Here is a 25655-nt window from a genome sequence, read left to right as displayed (position 1 = left end):
GAAGAATTGAATGATGGAGGCCTGAAAAAGCCGTTGAAAAGAAAGAAAAAAAAGTCTCATATGGAGGATGACAGTCAAAGAAAAACAATATTTGAAGGACACATTTTTTTAAAAATCACATAATTGTTAAATATTTTGTATATGCAGATTTTATAACAAATATTTGGGTTGCACTAAAGTCAAGAGCAGAGACAGCAATGTACTGACTGACCACTAGAGGGCAGCGTCGACTATTACACCACGCCCTAACGCAGGGGTGTCAAACTCAATAGCACAGGGGGCCAAAAGTCAAAGCCTACTTTAGGTTGTGGGCCGAACTGGACATTACCCCCCACTCAGTGGCGGAGCTACGTGGTGGCCAGGGTCACTCTTCGGCCACTCCACTGGCCATTTAGACATTTCAGGTGTCATCTTATTGCCACCCCCATGTGAGTGATGGTCTCACCTTGGCCGCCCCAATGAAACATTTCTGGCTCTTTGTGTCTTTCTTATTATTTAACCTGAAATTTTCAACACTTGTATATTTCTGCATATTGAAAGCATTAAGAAGCTTAAAACCTTCTTGTCCTTTTAACCAACGTGAAAGGATGATTCATGAGATGTATTCCATTGTAACCTTCATGTTCAAATAAACTAAACCAAACCAAACCAAACGTAATTGGTGAGCGAAGCACACTCATGTGCATCATCAGTGTGCACACACAGTAGACAATCGATAAGTAATCCTGGTTCTGTGCGTGTGCAGTGCCGGGATTGGAACATACCAATATAGTGCACCCCTGTGGCTGCGTTTTCAGGTTGGGACAAAACTCGCAGGTGCCTTTATGCAGACATACATTTTTTTTTAACTTCATTCGTGTGGATGGACTTTTTTTTTTTTTTACATCAGAGTGTTTTTTTCTGCTTTCGACTTCTAGTCGGCGGATATACACGGTTATCGTTGTTTTGGCACAGTCGTTCATTTCAATAAAGCGATTGTTGATCGACCACCTCTTCATCAATCTGTCAGTGTCCCTGAAAAAGCTGCAGTGTTTTATATCAACACAGAAACATCACAATCCGCGACATGTGTAACCTGGAAGAGTTTGCAGCACATTACGCATTTCCCAGCATGCTTTGCTGTAGATAAAATGATCACTTTTGACTCTCTTTAAGGTCTTATTTTGTACAGAACCCGCTCTGTAATAGTTAAAGTACTGCTGTTTTTAACTGTGTACAGTTAAATTATTTGGACTTTTGTTCTGAATCTGGCACCCTTATTAACGTATTTTTTTAAACGCAAACCCTCGCTCCCAAAGACGTATTTTATGGGGGGCTTTTTGCAAGATGCAAAAAGGGGCAAGTGCACAATAAAAGAGGTTACTTTTCAAGCAGTTTCAAGCCATAAAAACGGCCACAAGGTGGCAGAAGTGCATTTGATGGATCTTCTGCATGTATTAACATGCAACACAGCAAGGAGGAAGTGAGAGAGCGTGGACTTGATTTTCAGTATTAGTGCAGACCGTGAAAGCGGGGGCCTCACGATCCTTCTGACTTTTTGGGTTTCAAGCAGGAAGTGCCAGAAAAGTTAGCACAGGGATAACTGGCTTGTGGCCGCCAAGCGTTCATAGCGACGTCGCTTTTTGATCCTTCGATGTCGGCTCTTCCTATCATTGTGAAGCAGAATTCCCACATTGTTACTCACTGGAGGGAAATTTCAACGCATGCACATGCTCACACTCGCGTGCACACACACACACAGTTTATTTCCAAATGTGAAAATTGTAAATAGTTCATGGTGTTATATTTGTAAATAAAATGTTATGTAAAACAACCCTTTTTTGTGTTGTTTATGATGTGGCGCAGTTGTCTGGAAAGCAAAAAATTTGTGCCAAAGTGAAAGTTATGCTTGAAATGTATCTTTTCACAAAAAGCTGGTTTTCTCCCTTTTTTAGTCGGGAACTGATATTTTCCTGAAACCTACCTACGTTCTACTGCTGATTACTAAAGAACGGAAAAAGGTAGAAACAACCTTTTTTTCTGATAAAAGATGAAAGTCTAATCTGTCTTTTGGTAGGTTCCATGTTTATATACTGTAACCATAGAACACAATATTCTGTGTGCTTTGAAAAGTCAATACAATCATCTATCATGTCTGCGACTGAAGGGGTCGAATTTTGAAAAATGGATTGAATGAGTTAAGAATGGTTGTGAATTTTGTGCTACATACAGTTGTTTCCACTTTTCAAGTGAAAATGCCAGAGGTGTCGTTTGTACCGGAGGAATCACTTAATTACGCAGATCGCTGTAAGCACTTTGCTAAGGTCCGCAAGGCGGGCCAACTCCGGCCTGAGTTTGATGCGTGTGCCTTAAAGTTTGCTTTTACTCACTATATTGAATGTAGTATGTTTGAATGTAGGTTTTTTTCTCGTGTCTCAGACATGACGACGCCTTCTCCGAGAAAAAAACATGGAATTTGGTGTACTTGGAAGGAAACATTATTGACTCACCCTTGAACTATACACATCATCTTTATTTAGGATAATGTGAGCACAATATCTATTTGAAGAAAAGATTAAAACCAAAACCTTTTGCAAAAAAAAAAAAAATTGACAGCGATTATAATACCCAAAGGTGTGATTGTCAAATAGACTTGAAAGGAAGGTTTTCACCACTTTAGACACCTTAAAAGTACTTTTATAACACAGATGTCACGAATATGACAAAGACATTGTGTATTACAGGATTGTGTATTTGTTGCTAGTTTCCTCATTTCCAGACTGATTGTTCATGTTCAGTTTCGCTTCGGAAACTGAACAACAGTGTCTCATTCGGGATACTTCCTCCATTTCAAACACAATAGATGAAAAGTAAAAGTAAAGTTATGTTTACACACACACGACTAGGTACCTGCACAGATTTAAAAATGCACTTCATTAGACCAAAAAACACATGTTATAGGTCAGGGGTAGGGAACCTATGGCTCGGGAGCCAGATGCGGCTCTTTTGATGACTGCGTCCGGCTCTCAGACATTTATTCACGCAATAAAATGTATTTGTTTTATTTTTTCACTGACATTTTAGAGTAAAACATTACACAAATCACAGTGTTAGAAATAATCTTCAAAATGTCAAACTTTCTTATGCATTTGAATCCATCCATCCATTTTCTTCGGCCAGAGCCAATGCCAGCTGTCCTTCCCATATTTCCGTGTCAGACCCAAAACTTTACTGGATAATGACTGGATAATGCGGTAGCCTACCCGGGTCACTGAGAGTTCAAGAACTTCCCTCCTTTACTCAAATAATCCGCTAGCTAATTGTGCAGCACCAACCCTTTAGATCGAGGGTGTCAAACTCGTTTTCAATGAGAGCCACAGCGCAGTTAGGGCCACTTGTAACAGTGAATATACTGTATATTAATATAAATGTATAATTGCCTCATGATTTTATTACATGATTGCCCATGTGTTTGATAATTATATCTTTTGATGAACAAACTGATGGATAGGCTGCTATGAAATCATAAGTCAGAGTGACAAGCAGACACTCAGGTATTTATTGTTGATAGCAAAGTATGATAGAATAGCTTGTTGCATGATCAGATATTATTATTATTATTATTATTAATCCATCCATCCTCGCTCACTAGGGTCACGGGTATGCTGTAGCCTATCCCAGCTGACTTCGGGCGAGAGGCGGCGTACACCCTGGACTGGTCGCCGGTCAATCGCAAAGCACATGTAGACAAACAACCATTCACACATACATTCATACCTATTTCGAGTCTCCAATTAACCTAAGATGCATGTTTTTGGAATGTGGAAGGAAACCGGAGTACCCGTTTTTTTTCGCATATTACATCCAGGCTTTCGCGGGCCACATAAAACGATGTGGCGGGCCAGATCTTGCCTCCGAGCCATGGATTTGACACGTGCTTTAGATGAAGAAGATGGCGGAAAAAAAAGCAAGATGAGGAGTACGGTGCCAAACCATGCAGCACCACAATTTTCTTTAATGGTAAGAAGTATTTTTATATATTTCTATTTTTATATAATTATATGGAAAAGGCCCGAGCTGAGACTCAAACCCGGAACCTTCTTGCTGTGGGAAACAGTGCTAATACCACTTCATCGCCATGCATCCCAGGTGAGCAAAGGTGGAATGTTGTTTAGTAGTAGTAGAGATGAAAAGGAAGAAATGCACTCACTTTGCTGTAATTGCAGAGATTTTTAAAGTTGTTTTTAAACTCTGCCTGTACTTTTTCTTAAGTTTGAGACTTGTGCTACCTTTTCCTTCTTTTGCACGACTGTACATACTTTAAAAGTAAACGGTGCCATCACTGAGTACATATTTAATCAGTTACTTTTACCTGAGTGTTTATATACTTTCGTACTCTTTCCACCTCTTGTTCAGCACTGGTTGTCAATTGTCTCGTTTTAAATAAAGTTGAATTGAATAACGATAGTTTCTCCAGTCCGGTTAGCATGGCCAGTGACGTCACCGCTGTGACGAACCATCGCCTTGAATGAGCGTTTTTTGTTTGTGGGTGCGCGCGCACCCCCTTCTGGTCACTTCCGGCTTCGCGTCGACGAGAGGCGGCGGCGTATGGAGATCCTCCTCACTTGTGGATGGAGTTGCGGAGCTGCTCACATGGCGCCAGGCACCTCCCGGACAGCCTCTCCCGGGCCGGGTGTCACCTCTGCCGGCTTTTAGCGACACGAACCGAGGGGAAAACATTCAAGCAAGACGGTCTCCTTCATGTTGTGTGGAAGTCTCGGTGAAGTTTCTTGGCTAGCTCGGACGGCGAACAAGTTTAAGAGCAGCGCATAAAAAACTTAAAACACTGACTTTTAATCATTTTTGAGACATTTAAAATAAGACATCTTGCAGAGAAGAGCTTGTAAGGTAGGACACTCCACTTAATAACGAAAGACTACTACATAAGCTTTTCTCTCTGATACAAATGTTTATATTCATGTAACAACAGTAGGCTATAATGTACAAGCACTATTGTATTCGCTTGTGTTCTTATCCATACACATACGCACTTATCCATATATTTTTTTCACAATCATTTACATACTTTTCACCTTACTGTTTTGTCTAACCAGATCTTAAATACTGCAAATATTGACCCCCAATATTGGCTTGTCAGCTCAACTGACAGTCTTTGTTCATATGTAAGTAAATATTTAAGATTTACAGTATAAAAGACGCCGACAAGAGGGCCTGAAGGCGAAATTGTACCATATTGTTTGCCAATCCATCCCAGTTGCTCCAGCATGTAGACATTCCAGGGTTAATTTAAGAACATGTGCCTTTTTTCATTCAAAAAGCCTTTGACAAACAACCAACAGAAAAAGAGAGACACGTGTGTAGATACTGAAAAAAGTTACAGCCAGAACACACCACAATCCATCTTCTCCCCTCTTGCTCTTCCTCAATCCTCCCTAATCGCTAATTAACAACTCTGATTCAGATGATCCTGGCTTTGACCACTAACTGAACTATTTCCCTGCAATTGTGTCACTTCCCGACCCCCCCCTCACCCCAAGCCCCCAAAGAACGAGGAAAGACGGGTGTTTGTTCCTCTCTGCTTGGAGCGGAAGAACATCCTCGGGCAGTTTAAGGCCGCACATGACGAGAATACCAGCAGGATTTAAATGAGCCAAAGGGGCTTTGAGAGGCTTCTTCACATTCTTGCTGCTCGAGTGATTAGTTAGTGTGGAAAGATTGGGTTTCTCACTCAAGTTTGGATGAGTTGCCGTGGAACACAGACACAAACCTTTCCCTTGGACCGGCATAGAAAGCAAAATATCTCTTTGTAAACACATTTGAACCACACAACATGATCAGTTAGCAGGGTTTATAATAAGAAAAGCAGTATACTTTGGCTGAACTTCAACTAGGATTGGCCTTAATAATCAATTGGCTTAATTGCTGATGAGCTGGGTCTTGAAGCAACATGGAGTGCAGGACTTGGCCGCAGCCAGCAGAGGCGCTGTTGATGCACTCTCCACTCGTTTGTTAAGAAGTAGAACAACATGTCACCTACAGAAAGTTGTTTGATATTTTCTCTGGGCCAGTGATTATTTTCTGTCATTCTGTCAGTAGTAAAAAGTGCAACGAGCTGATATAATTAGCCATGTCCCATATTTACAGGTTGAATTATAATTCATCCATCTATCCATCTTCTTCCGCTTATCCGAGGTCGGGTCCCGGGGGACAGCAGCCTAAGCAGGGAAGCCCAGACTTCCCTCTCCCCGGCTACTTCGTCCAGCTCCTCTCCCAGGTCAGTTGGGAGACATAGTCTCTCCAACGTGTCCTGGGTCTTCCCCGAGGCCTTCTACTGGTCGGACGTGCCCTGAACACCTCCCCACGAGGTGTCCGGGAGGCATCCTGACCAGATGCCTGAGCCTCCTCATCTGGCTCCTCTCAATGCGGAGGAGCAGCGGTTCTACTCGAGTTTATCCCGGATGACAGTGCTTCTCACCTTAAGGGAGAGCCCAGCCGCCCTACGGAGAAAACTCATTTCAGCCGCTTGTACCCGCGATCTTGTCCTTTCGGTCACTACCCAAAGCCCATGACCATAGGTGAGGGTAGGAACGTAGACGGACCGGCAAATTGAGAGCTTTGCCTTTCGGCTCAGCTCCGTCTTCACCACAACGGACCAATGCAGAGTCCGCATCACGAATTCGCCTGTCGATCTCGCGTTCCATCCTTCCCTCACTCGTGAACAAAACCTCAAGGTACTTAAACACCTCCACTTGGGAAGAATTATAATTCTTTCCATTATTTCGCTACAACATATTTGCCCAATGCTTTGCCATAACTTTCGCTAGTGTCTGATACTGCTACTGAATTGCAGTGAACTTCTGAGTAAAAGCTTGTTGAGTCAATCCAATGATGGCCCGAGGCTTTCAACTGTGGAAAAGAAATGCTCTCTATTTATAAGAATGTTTGGCAGGCAGCTTTTTTTCCATCCACAGCTTACTACAAATCTCATCTTCTCCAAAACACTGTGAAACCAATTTCCTCGCCTTCTCTGTCGTGGTCATCCCTCATCCTTGTCTCTCTTGTTATTTTCCCTTCCAGTCAGAACAATGGTTATCTTTTATTTTTGAGGCTAGCTCTCAGGACATTGTGAATAATCTTCTCCGTCCGTGACGCACTAAGCGGTGGACGGGTGTCCGAGGATGGAAAGTCTCAGTGTTTGAAATGTTCTTCTTTTTTTTGACATCTTGTTCCAGTTAATTTGATGTGATTTGACTTTCTTTTTGTGTCCGACAGGGTTTCTACAAACTGGCCTCTGCTGACTCTCCAAGCTATTCTCTGGAACTCCCTGCATTTGAAGGGGAGCTTGTCAGATGTGTACCCAGCCTTCAGGTCCCCTGTCCTGGCTGCGGGGATGGCAGCGTCTGCCTTAAACCGTAACAGCCTTGGAATCATGAACGGGTAAGTGGATCTTGATCTAATAAAAGCTTATTTTAGCAGTTTGAAAATATCACATATGGTGAACTATCATGATATTTCACCTCATGATGGATTATCATGTTTAAAAAGTACTTTTAAAATATTGCCACTGTGAACTTTTTTCATCTTTCCTGTTTAGTTTGTCGATTCACCATTTATATAGATAATCACAGTATTTCCGCATATTGATCGTGAGGTACCCTCAGATTCCAAGCCCTATTCAATATCGTCCTCTCCTGCCTGATTACAGCGGTAATCAGTTTCACACCCAGCAAGGTTCCACTGGTACCAGCTCCAGAGATAGTTCCCAGCTCCCGGTTGGCCGGCCGGTGCTGCCAGTTCCAGATCGGGGAACCTACTGCCAGCTGCTGGGCACGGGTCTCTACAGCTCAACCAGTCCTAAAGCACATACGGGCGACACCCTCGCTGTCACCCCTCGCGCTCGCTCCCCCTCGCCGCGGTGCCCGGAGCTCCTCGGGGTCAACGTGGGCCAGCGGGTCCGGCGGCTGAGCTCGCCCGGCGCAGAGGGACGGGCCGAGCAGGAAGAGTCGGGAGCAGCGGGAGGAGGTGGAGAGAGGCAAGAGGAGAGGAGACGCCAAGCACAACTGCTGCAGATTCACAAAGAGCTGCAGAACGTGGAGGTGAGAGTTTGTTTTTCGAGTCTAAAAATAAGGATACCGCTTTACAATGTGTAAATTCCACCGTACTCTTTCTTCTTCTTTTGTTTTTACACTTGTAATGAGCAGCCAGGACATAGACCAATGATGCACTGAGCTCTATTTCAATGGTCAGCTTGATAATACTGTAGAAATGCAATAAACCGCCTCACATAAACTTTACTGCTTGATGCTTTATGTTTGAGCTTCAATTCAAGCCTTCTCCTGTCTCTCTGTGTTGCAGGTCAAAGGAAAAGTGGGCATTTTCGAGGCCCACATTTCTGGGATGCGTGCCCACGTACTTAACAGCGAGCTTCAACGCAGCCCTCGCTCTGCGAGACGAACGGTGGTTGGCCAAGTTCCGCCCCGTCCCAGCCATCGCAACGCAGACCTCCAATGCTCAATGAACCGGGCCCACCAGAGTCAAGTTTCTCCTGTTTTCCAAAATGGGAGAGAAGGGGAGGATGAGGAAGGAGAAGGCAGAAGGGGAGAAAGTAGTGTTATTAAAATAAACTACTGTGAGGCAAAGACACTGTGTGGTCAGAATGGTGGCCATTCAGAAACAATACAAACTCCCTCTTTAGATGGACCGCTTCTTGTCTACGGCCCCTGGGAGACCTCGGACGCGCAGGCAGCCAAAGATGGAGAGATAAAAGAGGACAGCGGGGAGAAGGAAAATAAACAAACACCAGCAGATGACGGAGATTCAAGGGAGAGAGAAATGAGAGAAGGACACCAGTCGGGTTTGGAGGTGCTGCTCCAGACAGAGGGCATCATGCTGGAAGCTAACCCAGACACCGCTGCTTCACCTGGGCCTCAAAGCAGCAAGATCCCCCCTTGTTTGCTGGACCGTCCTACTCCCTCCGTCCTTCCCTCCATCCCCGCCGTTATTGTCACAGACCACGGCCTAGAAAGCCATCCTCAAACAGCGGATCACGGCGGAACCCCGAGTCCCAGTCTGAGCCTCACGCTCCAGTCGAATGCCTCAGCACGCTCCCTCAGGAAGTTGTCCTCTTCCTCGGCCTCCTCCACCGGGTTCTCCTCGTCTTGGGAAGAGTCGGAGGAGGATATATCCAGCGATACAGAGAGAGGGGAGCAGCTTCTCAACCCAGCGCAACTTACTTCTCAACAGAAAGCAGTAAGTCCTTGGGGGGCACTTGAGGGGCATTTGTGTTTCTAGGAGTATACTTCCAAAACGCTAGTCACAGATGAAAGATCCTCTATATTTTACAGGAGCGCTGTGCTGTTTATAGGAATCTATGAAAAAAAATGTGAATTTCTCTTTGAGATCAATAAAGTATCTATCTATCTATCATCTACTGCAAAAACACTAGTCAAAGATCCTCTATATTTAACAGGAGCGCTGTGCTGTTTATAGGAATTTACTGGAAGAAACGCTAGTCAAAGGTCCTCTCTATGACAGTAACGCCCTGCTCTTTATAAGAATCTACTGCAAAAACGGTAGTCACAGATCCCCTATATTTAACAGGAGCACTGTGCTGTTTATAGAATCTACTGCAAAAAGACTAGTCAAAGATCATTTCTATTTTAACAGGAGTGCTGTGCTGTTTTTTTAGGAATCTACTGCAAAAAGGAGAGTCACAGATCCTCCATATTTAACAGGAGCGCTGTGCTGTTTATAGGAATCTACTGCAAAAACACTACTCAAAGATCCTCTATATGACAGTAACGCTCTGCTGCTTATAAGAATTGACTGCAAAAAGTCCAGTCACAGATCTTCTATGTTTTAACAGGAGCGCTGTGCTGTTTATAGGAACTACTGCAAAAACGCTAGTCAAAGATCCTCTATACTGTATGACAGTAACGCTCTGCTGTTTTTAAGACTTTAATGCAAAAATACTAGGCAAAGATCCTCCATATGCCTGGAGCGTTCTGCTGTTTTTTGTGGACGCTAATCGCAGATCCTCTGTATGTCAGGAGTGCTGTGCTGTTTTTAGGAATATACTGCAAACACTGTACTGCGGTGTGCTGGAGGTCTGTTGGAACGCAAACCGGTCCGTCAACTAAAAAAGACTGGGGACTGCTGCTCTATATGACATGAATAATATGCTGTTTTTAAGAATGTAATGCAAAATGTGAGTCTACATAACAGGAGTGAGTTGCTCTTTCGGGGACTGTACTGCAAAAACCCCAGTAAAAACACCACCTCTATAAGACAGGAGCCACCTGCTGTTTTTAAGGAATCTGCCACCAAAATGCAAATCAAAGATCCTCTATGTCGGGAGCACTCCGTTTTCAGCAATCCTCTGATCTAAAAAGATCCTCCATGTCACGGTTTCTCAATTGGTCTCAACCTGGAACCCACATTTTCCAGTGGTCATTTTGTCACCATCAACTCTTTATTTATTTATTTTTTACACTTTTATTTTGGTCATTTTTATTTTAATTTATTTGTTCCTATTTTCTACACTTTTAAATAATTACAAAATATATTTTTGTATGTAGTATGTGTTTATTTTATTTATTTATACTTTAACATTTAAGTCAAACCAAGCAAATGTAAATGACCACTGTCGTCTTTTGAAACATGTCCAAAATGCATTTTACAAGAATGTATTAATACATTTTGTCAAGAAAATGAGAAACCATAACTGCATGCATACCAATAATGCATAAATTAAAATTAAATATAAAAATTGCACTAAACAAGACCACAAAATCACATTTTTCACTTACAACTGTGCAATGAATATTGACCAATACAGGAAGATGACTAAAATATGACTTTTAAAATAATTTCAAAAAACCAAGTCAGACATCTCAAACATTGATTGTATATTACACATTTTAATGTCGTTTTTGTGACCCACCTTGAATGGATCCACCCCCCACTTTTGGGCCCCTACCCACCAGTTGAGAACTACTGCTCTGTATGACAGTAGTGTTCTGCCTCCAACATAAAGACTGTTAAATACCTATAAGACGTGGATCAGAAACATGAATACACTATCGGGTGCTACCTTTTAAAGCTACAAGTGCGCTAATGCATGGACAGCACAGTAGCGTGACACCAGGCTTCCCAATAACGATGCCCCGACGCTCCCAGGTGTCATGTATTGCAATTTGTTTACTTTGGCTGATGGATTTGAATGGAGGGTTAGCGCTGCTCTTTGCATATTTCCGCTCACGTTTTTGTTGCCCCTAAGAAGTCGTGTCTTGCAGGCTGTTTGTCAGATGAATGAAGGTTTACAGATGCATTTGTCATTCAAGTCTGGATTTCCCCCTACCACCACCACCACCAACCCAACGCCGTTGTCCCGTGTCCGCACCAAGATTCCAATCCTCGTGCGCCCGTGCCTGTAGCTCATCACCTTTTGTCTGATGAAACCTGGCATGGCTGCATGGACATGCAGCAACATATTAAGCATGCTTGATCGTGCAAGTGGTATGTGGCTGAGAGTCAATGCTGAGCAGCGAGTTGACAACAGCGACACAAACCCAGCTATGGTGTCTTTCTGTTGGGCAATGAACATGGTAGAAAGATGCATGAAGAACTTCTTTAAACCGTCATCATGGGCTTGCAGAGAAAAGAATGTTAATTCCCCTCTTCCTCCTTTTGATGACCCTCTCTCAAGTACGTGTTGCAGTGCTCATTTTTTGTATGCTTTACATCATCTTGTATTCCACCAGCATTCAGGCCCGACTGGTTCGAGGCTGGAAGAGCCTTTTTTAGGCACAGTCTGGCTGATCTTTTGACTCCAGGGCATCGCTCCAAGATAGGAAGACATGTGCGCTGCCAGTGTGTTCTTGTGTTCAAGGAAAATTGGCAGCCAAGGAACACACACGCTCAACTCGTTTATCATCATCATCATCGCAGCGGCTCCTCTTTAGCAATACTTTGGGTGAGATTCTACCAGCGGCTTGTTGTTTAAGGAGTGCCTTTTGCGTGACACATGCAATGCAGTGGCGACAGAACCAATGTTGGACTGTGTTGTTTATCACGGTTAATTGGTTCCAGACACGACCGTGATAAGTGAATTTTCAAATAGAATTTGTGAAATTAATTTATAAATCGAATATTTACAGTATAGCAAACCTGTTCACGACCTTCTGAATACGTTTTTTTTAAACATTTTTAGAGCCCTCTAGACATGAAACAACACCCCTATAGTCACCTTTCCACTCCTATTACCCAATATAGTAGACCCAATAAGAGAAAAAAACACTCCTGCTTGTGTGTGTTGCTGTAAATGTGTTCCAGTACTAGGTGAGCTAAGTGGGGGGAAGACAGGAAGTTGAGTTTTAGCTTGGCGTGGGTTACAGCTGCAACAGTAGCCCCTGTGAAGGATTATTGTGCCTGTTGTGAGATCATTCAAACCTGCAACCTGTTGTTCCGGCGATCAAGTCTGTTGCTCGTGTGTCTCACTGAACATTACAGTAACATTACTGACACCTAGTGGCCAATATAGAATACTACACATCATAACGTCTTGACTTTTAGTTCATTTAGCCCTTGTTTTTACTAATAATTGACCATATTCAACAATAAAACAGCATGATTTATTCATTTAGATATTTTGGAAAACACGCGATAGAATGAAGCTGCCAAGCATGAAGTTGCGAGGGATTACTGTAATAGCGACAAGGACCAAACTGCTCAGCCAGCATTAACAGCGCTGATAAGTTCATTAAGTTCATTGTAGACTAGAAAAACACTCGGAGAGCGCAGACCTCCGCCAACTGCCATAGTTCCCCCCATATTGTGCTTCACACCAAAATAATGATCCTACATTTTTTGGAGTCTTCGAAGTTTTGTGGAACCTGTTGGAAACTTGTCCTGTATTTTTGTGCTCTTACCATTTTTTGTGGAGTTATACGCACAAATGCCGAAAATGGTGCTATCTCGCAATGTCAAAGAATCTGTTTAAAAAAATTCCAGGATCCAGACCGTAATCCGGATCACCCCCAAAATGTAATCAGTTCTTCCATATCCCATTTCCGACAACACCTGAAAATTTCATCCAAATCCATTCAGCACTTTTGAAGTTATTTTGAACAAACAAACAAACGAACAAACAAACAGATAAATGCTGGCAAAAACTGCTTGCACTTAGAGATAACAACAGTGCGACAAGTGTAATGTGCTTGAGTTTCACATCACAGGTGCGTAGTGCAACCCACATATTAAAGGACACACAGAGGTAGATAAGATAAACTGCACATGTATGATTGCTACTTTTCTAACTACTTTTTCACCAATTTGCTATGAAATTGGTGCCCAGGTGCTCTCATCCCCTCACTGATTCTTTTAAATTGACACCTAGCGAGTTTGCAAAGCTACTTTTTTTTAAAAACATATACAGATATGTCGTTAGGAATGATGACTACACCCATAGAGTTTACTCTGTGAAACACACACCCCGACACACCCTCCCGGCAGACACCACAACTGTCACAAAGTGCGACACACAAACACACAAAGAGAAACAAAACACACGCTGCGCTGTGCGCCGCAGTGGAAAATCTTCACTACCACAGCCGCCTGTTGCTCGGCAACCCCGTGACGTCAAACCGAGTTTCCCTCGCACACAGCTGTAGATGTGTGTGCGTCAAACTCTTAACAGCCTGCACTGGGGGGGGACACCAGTTAATCGTCGTTTACAGCTGACAGCTAATAAATGATGACTTTGCACAACCCAGCATTGACACGTCCTTACTGACGTGGGCATGCCTTTTGTTTTTGAATTTGGACCGCGCACACACACACACACACACACACAGCATTCTAAATTTAGTGCAATTGTGTGTGTGTTCCTGCCAAGTCTAAATTTTGCAGACAGTTGTTTGTCTCTCGCAAGAGAACCAGCTGGTGAGCGATAGCAGAGTTTTTGTTTTCTCCCTCATAAAAGAAGCGTGTATCAGTGTCTCCCCCCCCCAATCCTGCTTCCCCCCCCCCACACACACACACCATCTTTGCATGCCTACCTCACATTACAACATCACACACTGAATATAAGGTCTTTAGCATTAGATCTTGATACTGTCGCATCAATTAGCCACAAAGCAGCGAATGAAGCTGATTTCAATGTCAAATATCAATATGATCAAGATGTGAGGCACTGTATCAATAATCCCCTTGTGTCCTCTCTGTGTCTGTCTTTTTGTGTTGTTGTTTGTGGTCAGCGGCGGATGTGGAAAATACTGTAGCTGAGGCAAGCGGCATCCCCCCCCCCCCCCCCCCCCCCCTCCACTTCCTGTCTTCAAGAAGTTCCTTTGCTTACCATTTCCCCTCTCGCTGTCTTGTGCTCTCTCAATGGAAACTTTGGTGGCTTCATACAGATAGGAGAGCAAGAGTAACCCCCTCCAAATCTTCAGTAATTTGGACAATTTGTAGGCTTGCAACTGTGTGGGAAGACTTTGGGGAAGGGCTAAGGTCCATTAAAGGCATGCTTGGGTGAGTTTGGTGTGGAAGAAGCCCAGCAAACACACTGAACTTCTTGTAGTCTGTCTTCCCAGCGAATTGGAAGCTGTTATGGCTGCTTAGGAACAGCATGTTTTGTTTTTTTTGCTTACACTTGCTGTAAATGGAATGGCAATGTGTCCCAATACTTTTGGAAAAAAGCTTGAAAATGTTCATTATTATGCCAGTAGTTGATGAGCATATTATTTACACTTTAATCTTATCAGTACAAGAGGTGTCACGAGGCACTCACTTCACCAGACAAGACGAGACACGAGATTGGGTTGATATATACTGTAGGTACTTTATAATATAATACTACTAATATCATTTCACTTTGTGTATGCTAGCGGCCCCGCCTCCACCCACCAAGACAAAGACACTGTATGACTGACAAAAGGGCTCACTCTGTTCATGCCGTTGTTCTATGGAACAAACCAACGCACAGAGTGAACCCTCCTCCTGTCTGTTTGGAGGCAGGAGACGAGGAAAACAGACACGCATTCACATGGCAATATATTGAAGCCGGCAAAACGATCAGGTTCATTTTCATTTATTGTGTGGTTAATTCAATTATTTTCGATCGTCCCAGGCCTAGCACCCACGAGAGATGCTCAGCGGAGATTCAAACCCAGATATTGCCCATCCTAATAAGTGCATGTTTCTTTAAAGTCAATGAAAAAAACAACATGATGTCAGGTCAGGCCCACATCCATCCACACCTGCGTGGAAATAGGAGTTCAGAACATTAATTTATTCAAACATGATCAAAATGACAAGTAATTGATTCATTGTCATGAATTCCTCCCATACTTAATAGTGGGAAATGCCCTTCCCAGTTGTACCCTGCTTCTTACCACAATGTTTTCCACACATGGTGGGTAACCGGAATGGATATTTGCATGCCCCAATTGCTGGTTGGCTGTTTTGCCAATCAAATGATGAGCAATTGTTCACCCCCGTTCTTCACTAACACGTGCTTGTGCCTTCCGAGTAATGTTTTTTTTTTTTTTTAAGCATTTGCAACAAGAGAGGCGCATATTTGATCACGGCTGTTACTGCGTTGAAGCTGCATGGTTTTACTGCAATGATGTGGTCGTACTCTCTATGGAGCGTCGTTGCGTCACTAGGTGCTGTCCTCGTTTTTACGGTCGTCCACCTTCAGGTACTGTTGTCGCCATCTCTGGAAGGAGACCATAGCCTATTGGAAGTGTGTTCGCCTTGATGCTGGAATGTAGACAGTCTTGTGTGTTTGTAGCTTTAATGCTAATGAGCTGTGTTTGTCCACGTCTGTCCCCGACAGAGTCTCTCCGAGAAGCGCAATTGTGTACTTTATCTACTTTTTACATGTACATATATACAGTATACACTCTGCGCAGGTCTGCGCTCTCTTGCCTGTAATAGGTATAGATGTCATATATCACACACAACAACTTAATGTTGAGGAGTGGGACAGGAGAATACAAACGTTAGCTAGCTTAGCTATGTGAGCTACAGTGGAAACATTATTCTCACATTGGAACAACATGCTAGGTTAGCCTAGTCACTGTAGAAGAACAACATGATCAAACTTACACTTCTGTAGCTGACTGACGGACAGTTGTCAGAGCTTTATTTTACGATGTGTAGCGAAGCCTACACACTACAATGAGGCATTTTTCTTCAAAAGTAAGATTTGAGCACCACTTCTCTCAAACGTGGCGCAAACACGTGAGGTAGATGATCGATTTTTCCCACGTTTGATGTTAGAGCATCATTGAAAAGTACATTATTAATCCTAGTGGGAACCATGCAACATCATTGTGCTACTACAGGCGTCCCTCGCTATATCGCCGTCATAATTATGGGATAAAAAGTTGAAATTATGCAATAAAATGTCAGAATTAAGAGATAAGGTCAAACTTATATTTTTGGCTTCATAATACATTCATCATTCTTCACTTTCCTTCTGTGGTCCAGAGAGGAACTCCTCATGTGACTCTTGGCTGCTTCACAGAGCAAGAGCCACCAAGATCGATATGAGTGCGCAGCCATAGATAGTCATGTTATCATCCAATACATTTTCATCAGGCCCACATTGGGTGACGTCAGGCCTTTTTTGGTCCTTGTGTCCTCTCCGCCCCCCCTCTTAATGTAGAGGCATAGACATAAATCCCCTTGTGTAAAGATTTGGTCGGAAAGCAACATGTTGAGAGAGTGTGTGTGTGTGTGTGTGTGTGTGCGCGCGTGCGTGCGTGTGTGTGTGTGTGTGTGTGTCACGAGAGTTGAAGGGGAGAGCCCTTGGAGAAACACCATAAGTGTTTTCAATGGTTGCCAAGGGAAACCTCAACCCTCTGGAGCCGGGTCAACGTGTTCTGGAGTGAAAGGAAACACAGAGTGTGGGAGAAGCAGGCCATCGACGGATGGAAGAAACTCCCTTGTGGTTGGGGACACATCTATCTGTGTGTGCGTGTGTATTAACTTGTGTTTTTCCCGCCATTCCACAAAGATGAAATCTTCTGACGTTGTTTTTCTCCGAGATCCACTCCGGTACTCTTTCAATAAGCATAATGTATAGTGTTGTTTCTGGAATATTATGTCTCTGACGCACACCTGGTCAAAAATCATGAAAATCAAGAGTAGCTCTAGTGGGACATTTGCCTTGGGCTTTTTTATCTGTGCTGCAACCATAGAGGGCAACATCATTATCATTCTAATAATAAATGGTGTCCCGCACTGCAAATAAAAACAACTAAATATTTCCAAATTCAACTTAAACTTGCCATTTTTGTAAATCTAAACAAAAAACTCAAATGAAAAAAGTCAGGGAAGTTTTATTCAATTAAACGCAATTAAGTGCAGCACGTTCTAATAATTACATCAATTGACAGTTAAATAAATAAAAACATTCTAAAATGTAAAGAAATTATTCAAATTTAATGAAAACCAAATGCGCAAAATAATGATTCCTTAGCAAGATCATTGAAAAACAAATGTGGGGGGGGAAAGTAAAAATGATAGCCATCAAGATTTGTTTTTAAATTAATTTTTTCTTGTTAGCTATTCCAATTCTAAGAAAAAATGATGGAAGCCTGTTTCCGGCGCTGAAAGAAAAAAAAATATCCCAATAGTAAGTCATAATTGTGAGATAAAAAGTCAAAATTACGAGATAAAAAGTCGAAATGATGACATAAAAAGTAAAAATTATGAGATAAGAAAGTCATACTTATGAGATAAAAAGGTTTTTTTTAAAGTAAAGTAAAACTTATGACGTTTTATCTCTTAATTTTGACTTTTTATCTCATAATTATTACTTAGCACCATTGGGATTTTTTTTTCTTTCCGTGGGGGAAACGGGCTTCTATGAAAAACCGTTACCTCGACAAGTGAAAAATGAACATGTAAAAATAGCCATTTTAACTAAGTGCCAACAATAATTATTCTTTAAAAAGAAACGTAACTAGCCACTTGTACATAAAAATACATAAAAATTAAGTAAAAATAGCCCTAAAAGTGCTAAAAATGCAAATGCTAAAAAGGTATGTACCTGTGGACAACAATGATGATTATGGAGGAATTGTTTGAAATCATGTTCTCTTTATTCTGGTTATCTTCCACAGTTTAACAGCTTTCTGTTTAAATCACTTTATCTCATGATTGTCTTGGTGTCTTTTTTTTTTTTGCAGCACAAGTCATGGAAGAAGATCAAGAACATGGTCCACTGGTCTCCATTTGTCATGTCCTTCAAGAAGAAATATCCCTGGATACAACTGGCAGGGCACGCAGGTATGAGGACGGAAGTGGCGTACACTATGTTCTAGTTTGGTAAGACTTTCTATTGGGAGTGATTTAATTTACCCGCTTAACATGAGTTTACATGTTCTCATAAACGTGTGTCAGTATGATGGAGTGTCGTCCACTGCAAACCACAATATAAACATCCGGTGTTGTTGACGAAGTACACTTCCAATCAGCTGGCTAGACTCGAGTTGATGTGAAGGCCACTAAGTGTGTTCTTTCCCTTGAAAAAGTTGGGATCAACCACACAGAAAGCGTGTTTGGGGGTCACATGGAGGTCAGAGATGGGCCTTTTATAGCATTTGTGCAGGAGACCAAGTTGACGGTGGTTCCCCGCGGCTGGTCCTACACGTCAGGGCCCTAAAAGGAAGCGGCAAAAGTAGAGCGCCACATGTCACGGGCGTCCGTTCAGATCAGCTCGACCTGGTTTGACCGTCCTGAAAGCTAACACATCGTGTCTCTTCACAGGGAGCTTCAAGGCCGGAGCCAACGGCCGCATATTAAAAGTAAGCAAACAATCGGCACCTTTGTCTGCTCGGTGCCTCCCTGTCGTTAAGTCAAGTCAGAACCGTGTCCTTTGTAGAAACACTGTGAATGCGAGCAGCGCTGTCTGTCCCTGCTGATGAGGGACGTGCTTTGCCCCTATGTCCCCGGTTACCATGGGGACATCGAGAAGGACGGCCAGAAGTACAACCAGATGGAGGACCTGCTGGCTGAGTTTGACTACCCCTGCGTGATGGACTGCAAGATGGGAGTCAGGTGAGACAAGTACCAGTGGGGTATATAAAGGGGCGGAGCAAGACACACGCAAGTCCACTGATTGGTTAAACGAACCACATGTCATGAGACGACAGCCAATGTCCTTGGTGGTTGTTTACTGCTCCGCTATCATGTCGTGCTATTTATCTCCGCCAAGGACGTTTGTTTTCATCAGTTTTTCATCCTGGATTTATGTTTTTTTATCATGTCCACCGTGTTGCAGTACAATTTTGTTTGCAATCCTCATTGATGAAGGCGTTGATGAATTACAAAAAAAATCACACCGTTATCAAATCCTATGACGTTTTTAATTAAGCCTTAACAAAAAAGCACAGAAAAATTAGAATACATTTTCACACTTGAATGTGTGTCACTATACTTATTCTAATGATACACCAGCATAGTATACATTTTTTAATTAATATGGAATAAAATGCATTAAATCATTAAAATATTATATATATTTTGGAATCATTTTCAAAATGTAAAAAAATGTACAAACATTACAAAATATATTTAATTACGTTCTATTATTGTCATTGCAAGTTTTGCTGATCAAGTACTTTTTCATTTATTGTGTAATTAAATCATTTTTTTTACGTTCCAGGCCAGGTGCCCACAAGACATTTTTTTCTGACAAGAAAACTTGTCATGTTTTAATCTCGGGAGATCTTGTGAGCCCCCTAGTCATTATTTTTATTCTAATTATGTACTAGCATAGTATGCATTTCTTTCATTATTATGTTAATACAATAAAATATGTTCAGTAACTAAAGTATTATATATATTTTTTAATAATTTAAAATGATTGATAAATATATTTATTTTAATCGCATGGCTCTTGGCACATGGCAACAATCTAAGTTACCAAATACACCCTATACTGTAGAGGCCTGCAACTTTTATAATGCTTTTGAATTTAAAATCTATATCTCATCAGGGCCAAATGTGTTTTTTGCTCTTTTTGTGGAATCTTGTTACATTTGACCTTGAAGTAGTTGTTTAGGGTCGTTGGAACATTTGCTCTTCAATACTTAATTATCTCTTCCTGAAAAGTCTGCTCTCTTCCGTGAGGTTTGCAGGCCGTGATTAAATGTCCATGTTCACCCTGAATCCTTTAGGACGTATCTGGAGGAAGAGTTGACCAAGGCCCGTAAAAAGCCCACCCCGAGACCGGACATGTACCAGAAGATGATTGAGGTGGACCCCGAGGCGCCAATGCCCGAGGAGAAGGAGCAGAAGGCTGTGACCAAGCCCAGATACATGCAGTGGAGGGAAACCATCAGCTCTACCGCCACGCTGGGCTTCAGGATAGAAGGAGTCAAGGTAGCCAGCACACACAGAAGAAGGATGTGTGCGTCTTTCCTTCCAGCATTGTGTGTTTGCATGTGCTTGTGGGCGTGGTGTCCTTCAGGGTGTGATCTAACTTCCTGTTTTTGAGCAGAAACTCAAGTGTACGTTGGTACGTCTCTTTCTTTGTCATGCCAAAGGCCTGTCGGTGGCAGCTCGGTTGGGCTTGAGCATCTGGCCCTGACACTGTGCTCACTCACTCACACACACACACACACACACACACACACACACTCGTGACTATATAAGGACATTCATGGCCTCCCGGTGGTCTGTTGCCATGACACTGAGGGTTATCCCAAGAAACAGGGATGTGTGTGTGTGTGTGTGTGTGTGTGTGTGTGTGTGTGTTAGAGAGCTGTTCCCAGACCTGAACCATGAAGGGGAAAAAAATTGTTGTCTCTCCAAATACTACCTTGTTGCTTGGCAGCCAGCAGAACACAAAACGCGAGTCTGTCTGGTTCTGCTTCTGCTGCTAATCCACTGAGCTACCTGCCGGCGCTGCTACTGACGCCTGCCAATCCCTGCCGAAAATAACAGCCCCCCTCTCCTTATGATCCCTTTCCTTTCACCATTGTTTGTCGTCTTTGTCTGTCCTCCCTTCCTTCCTCTCAAGAGTTGCTTGCCTCGCAAGAAGCCGGGAAGTTTGGCTCCAACGATTCTTGATGTTCACGACGTACCTCAAGACTAATACTGTATATTATGTAACCTGGATTGGGGATTGTGTCACAGATTTACATCAGTTAAATGAAGATGTGGCAGTGTAGGTGTTCCACAGGGTGCCATCCTTCGTCCCTTTCTGTTCACATCACTTTTTCACCTTTTACTTGCGTAAGTTGTTTAAAGGTCCACTATTATGCAAAAGTGACTTTTTAGTTATGTTGTTACAGTAAAGTGTGTCCCTAGAGACACTAAGACAGGAAGAACATCAAATTAAGAGCACAAAATGAGTACAGAGCCACCATCCATCAGTACGAGCCTGGAGTTTGTTTTTCAGAGAGCTTGTGCCCCACAAATATGCACATTAGCACCAATAAGGTCGTCAAATCTTATCTTTATGCATTCACACATAGAATCAGCGTTTGGGACCAAGTATGAGATGAAAGAAAAAGGGGAAAAATTCAGTATAATAGTCTATCTGTGCAGTGTGGGAGAAAGTTAGATGGTGCGTTCAAGGACCGGCAAACAAAGTGGAACAAATCACCGCTCGCATTAAATTAATTAAATGTCTTGTATTCTTTATGCTGTGGTATGAAATACACTACTTTTTAAAATTTCCCAGACAGATTAGGTGAATTTGCACAAAGTATTGGTATTGGATCGGTATCGCCGATACGAACCTGAATTTTACTCAGTATCGGATGGGAAACAAAATCAGTGGTAACGCACATCACTAGCTGAAATGTGAGGGGTGTACTCGCTTTTACGTTTGGACATGTGAAGCGTTACGGCGTATGTGTGAAAAGTGTTCGTTAGTTAAACCGGCTAAATTGCAGCATCAAGGCTAACACACTTCCAATACACTACTGTGGCACCTCTGACACTTATTTAAAATTGCTGACAAATACTTGAATAGAAATAGAGTTGACTATCGGGCCTCTGCTAGCAAACAGTCATACAGTAAGGGGAGTGGGAGTGGGAGTGCTTCCTTACTTCAAACTGGGCTGTTTGACATTTTGTGATGAAGGTTTGTGGTTCACCTGTGCTCTCCAGAAAGAGGACGGGACGGTGAACCGAGACTTTAAGAGGACAAAGACGCGGGAGCAAGTGATGGCAGCGTTCCATGACTTTGTCAAAGGCAACAAGGACATACTGGTAAGCGGGTTTTGTTTTTTTGCACAAGACCGAGGATTCCCCCAAGGAATTCCTAGTTCAGACCACTTTAGGCATCAATTTGTGTGTGCAGGTGCAGCCTTGTTTTTGTTTGTCTTCTTTGTGTGCCCTTTCATTCTTCCTCCTCACTCACACACACATCAATAGTATACCGTTCAGCTTGTTACACAAGACACACATGCCAAAAGCACATTTATGACTGACATAAATGACCCACTTCTGTTTCAGAACTGGGCTAACTCGATGTTCAAGCGTGTGTGTGTATGTGTGTGTGTGTGTATACAGAACGGCTACGTAGGCAGGCTGAAGGAAATCAGGGACACCCTGGAGATCTCACCATTCTTCAAAACCCATGAGGTAATGAGATTCTCCAAAATGATGGACAAAAGGAATATGTTTAGAGGGACCCTGACATGATTCATCAACTTTTCTAAATATGTTATACTGTATATTGTTTGTAATTATTTATGAAATCGCAAAAATGACATTTATAGTTCATGGCACCATGCATGACAAACTAGCTCACAGCTCAGCCTCATTTCCGGAAGTGATCGGGGTGACACCTCTCAGATAAAGCAGAGTAAACAAACGCTTCTTGAGGTAGACCGTCGACTTGGTTCAGTATATTTTTCATCAAAATAGTAGTCATGCAAAAATGTTGTGTTGTTGCTGGATGTTTGTATTCTTTTCCAAAAGACGAAGGTTTAAGACAACAATGGACGAAGCAAGTGCAGAGAACGAGAGACAGATGGACGCCTCTCTCGAGTTCTGTTCTTTGCAGTGATCTTTTCACTGATGACTCTTCGAAGGAACACCTTTACAAGAAGCATTTGGCTTGAAAGCACAGTATAAACACATTTTGAAAAGGGAGGCTATTCCGCCGGTACACAAGACAAGGAAGAATGACCACTGAGTCAAAGTTGCCACAGAACAGAGTAAGTCATGTCTTGTTTACATAAAGTCTTCTAAACACTATTCCACAATAGCGACAAGGCTGCAAAGCACTATACATTTTATGTAAATAACTTTTCACAGCATTATGTTCACTGTTCACTTTATCCACGTATACAATCAAACAGACTATAAAAGCTCCTTTACGCTCATTAAGAAGCCAATTTAAAACAGTAATTGAAGGACAAGCAACTCTCGAGTGATTTACAATTATCATTCTGTGTTTTGAAGGCGACCAATCCTCATCTCCATGTCTTCTGTGTTCTGTGTGTGTGTGTTCTGCAAGTTTTCTATTTCATTGACACATCACTCAACTCTTCGCTATAATCGCCGTAAACATCGTCTGTTTCGTACACCGCTATGTTTGTTACCTGAGTGGTTGTTTACGCTACTTTAGCTGAGAGGTGTCTCCATGTTGGCTGAACTGCGAGAGCTAGCTCGTCATGGCCGGCGCCATGAACTATAAATGTAATTTTTGCGAATTTTTGCAAATTTACCATTCGCTTTCAAAAATCAAACAATGTAGAACATAATTAAAAACAATATATCACATATTTAAGCAAAGCTGATGCCTCATGTCATGTCAGGGACCCTTTAAGCTCTTTTAACAGTGGGTGTTTCTGTGCAGGTGATTGGAAGCTCCTTGTTGTTTGTCCACGACAGCAAGGGGAGGGCCAAAGTGTGGATGATCGACTTTGGGAAGACCACCGCTCTCCCAGAGGGGGAGGAGCTAAACCACCGCACTTCCTGGCAGGAAGGAAACAGGGAGGATGGCTACCTTTACGGATTGGATAGTTTGGTGGACATCATTTCTTGTGTGTTGGACACTGAAACATGAGGGGGGGGGGGGGGGGGTTTCTTACCTTATACGTCTGGGGAGGACATACATCAGACCTTTGTAGATGTTTGCCACTTGAATGTGACAAAAAAATTCAACAAACTTGTGAAACCTTTTATGACAAGTTAAACTTTGGCGCACCCCAGTGGAAGTCTGAGGAAAGACAAGGTCATTGTTTTTAGTGACGTACAACGTCACATATAAAAACCTCCCATATTCAAAACCAACCGTTCAGGCCATAACAGTTGATTTCCAGCTATTTTTATACATATGTAAGATTTCTAATACGGAAAATTGATTAAGCCTGACTTTTAGAAACGTCTCTGCACATGATTACAGTTCACATCGTTACAAATTGGTCAAGTGTGCTTTACCTCATCAGTTAGTGGAGCAAGATGCTAATTTAAGACAAGTGCTTCCCGTCTCTCGTGGGATTTGTTCAAACACTGTACAGTCACTAGCTGATTTTTTTTTTTAATTTTAACATGATTTTAGTGCAGTCCAGTCCTGCTGAACACTTTTCCTAGCGTGAGCATTCTTATTTAAACTGTAGAGCCTTGACTGTTTTACCCTAATTTGTTAATGATAGGATGGATTATCCTCCCATGTTTTATAGTGTATTTTATTCTCTAGTCTTAAATGAGTGCATGTTTATTTGCATCTAAAGGTCGTTCTTGAATTTGTGCTTCACTATTTATAACATATTTGCTTTTGGCGTGACACTGCGGGGTGTTTTTTGTCTTCAAGTGTGTGCTACCGTCCTATCTCATTCGAATCTGCCGACATGGTGAAAGACGGGACCGATGTTGTAATGCTTACTTGGTGAATTGTTGGATGGTTAAAGTGCTATAAATTTGTGATTTTTTGTTTGTTTTGTTTTCCTCCCGAGCGGTATTGTGCAATCTGTGTCTTACAGTGCAGTTTTCCTGTTGAAAAGCCAGGAGTGTCATGTAGCAGCTGGAGAGACGCGCGACTTGTTTTTGCTGCCCTCATGTGGCCAAACAAATATTCCAGGGAATCCCAGCAAAAGTTCTCATATTTCTTGCTTGTTGTGCCTTAATGCATAGTGTCAAGTAAATGTTTGCAATGGCTATACAGTAGTTGGAGCAATGTTTAGTCCATGCAGTGCCTTATTAAAAAGTATCAGTTTTGTTTTGCACACACTAAAAGGAATTGCAAGCCCACATGTGCAGGTAGCAGGCTAATTTGCTTTTGAATTGTTGATTATTTAACCAACTGTCGCACCAAGTGGATTCTGTTACTGTTGCTCTTTAAGCTACGACGGAGAATAAACATCCTTAAATGTTGCTGCAATACCAAATCTTTGACTTATGTCCCCCGAATGTGCACTTAAAACTGTTTGTTAGCAGGTATTACATTTGCTCTGGTTTTGCTGGTTTGTATATTTATTATTATTTGGATGGTTTCTTTAAAAAAAATGGTGACAGAAGATTTGTATGTGTGTTTTCTTTCATTCTGAATTTTGCTCAATTTTGATTTTAATTGCTCATAAAATCAATTAACTACATAAAATCTAATGTGTAATATTCATAAAATATGTTTAAATGCATTATTCATTATTTAGCAGTTTATTAGATAAAAAAAATACCCTTTT

General features: G+C 42.2%; 1 protein-coding gene across 1 annotated transcript; it reads left to right on the top strand.

Moving 5' to 3' along the window:
* The first annotated feature begins 4571 nt into the window (after positions 1 to 4571).
* On the top strand, positions 4572 to 24040 carry itpkb (inositol-trisphosphate 3-kinase B). The gene is made up of 11 exons (XM_054762670.1): positions 4572 to 4887; positions 7273 to 7437; positions 7706 to 8096; positions 8356 to 9249; positions 18198 to 18297; positions 18778 to 18815; positions 18893 to 19068; positions 20190 to 20394; positions 22132 to 22233; positions 22537 to 22608; positions 23831 to 24040. Exons 2-11 carry the CDS (start codon positions 7391 to 7393, stop codon positions 24038 to 24040), a joined length of 2235 nt encoding a protein of 744 aa, XP_054618645.1. The 5' UTR covers positions 4572 to 4887; positions 7273 to 7390.
* Positions 24041 to 25655: the final 1615 nt, after the last annotated feature.

This window comes from Dunckerocampus dactyliophorus, chromosome 19, assembly GCF_027744805.1.
Source record: "Dunckerocampus dactyliophorus isolate RoL2022-P2 chromosome 19, RoL_Ddac_1.1, whole genome shotgun sequence".
In the NCBI taxonomy this organism is placed as follows: Eukaryota; Metazoa; Chordata; class Actinopteri; order Syngnathiformes; family Syngnathidae; genus Dunckerocampus; species Dunckerocampus dactyliophorus.
Note: the sequence above shows the minus strand (reverse complement) of the source record. Positions and strands in the feature narration are given on the sequence as shown.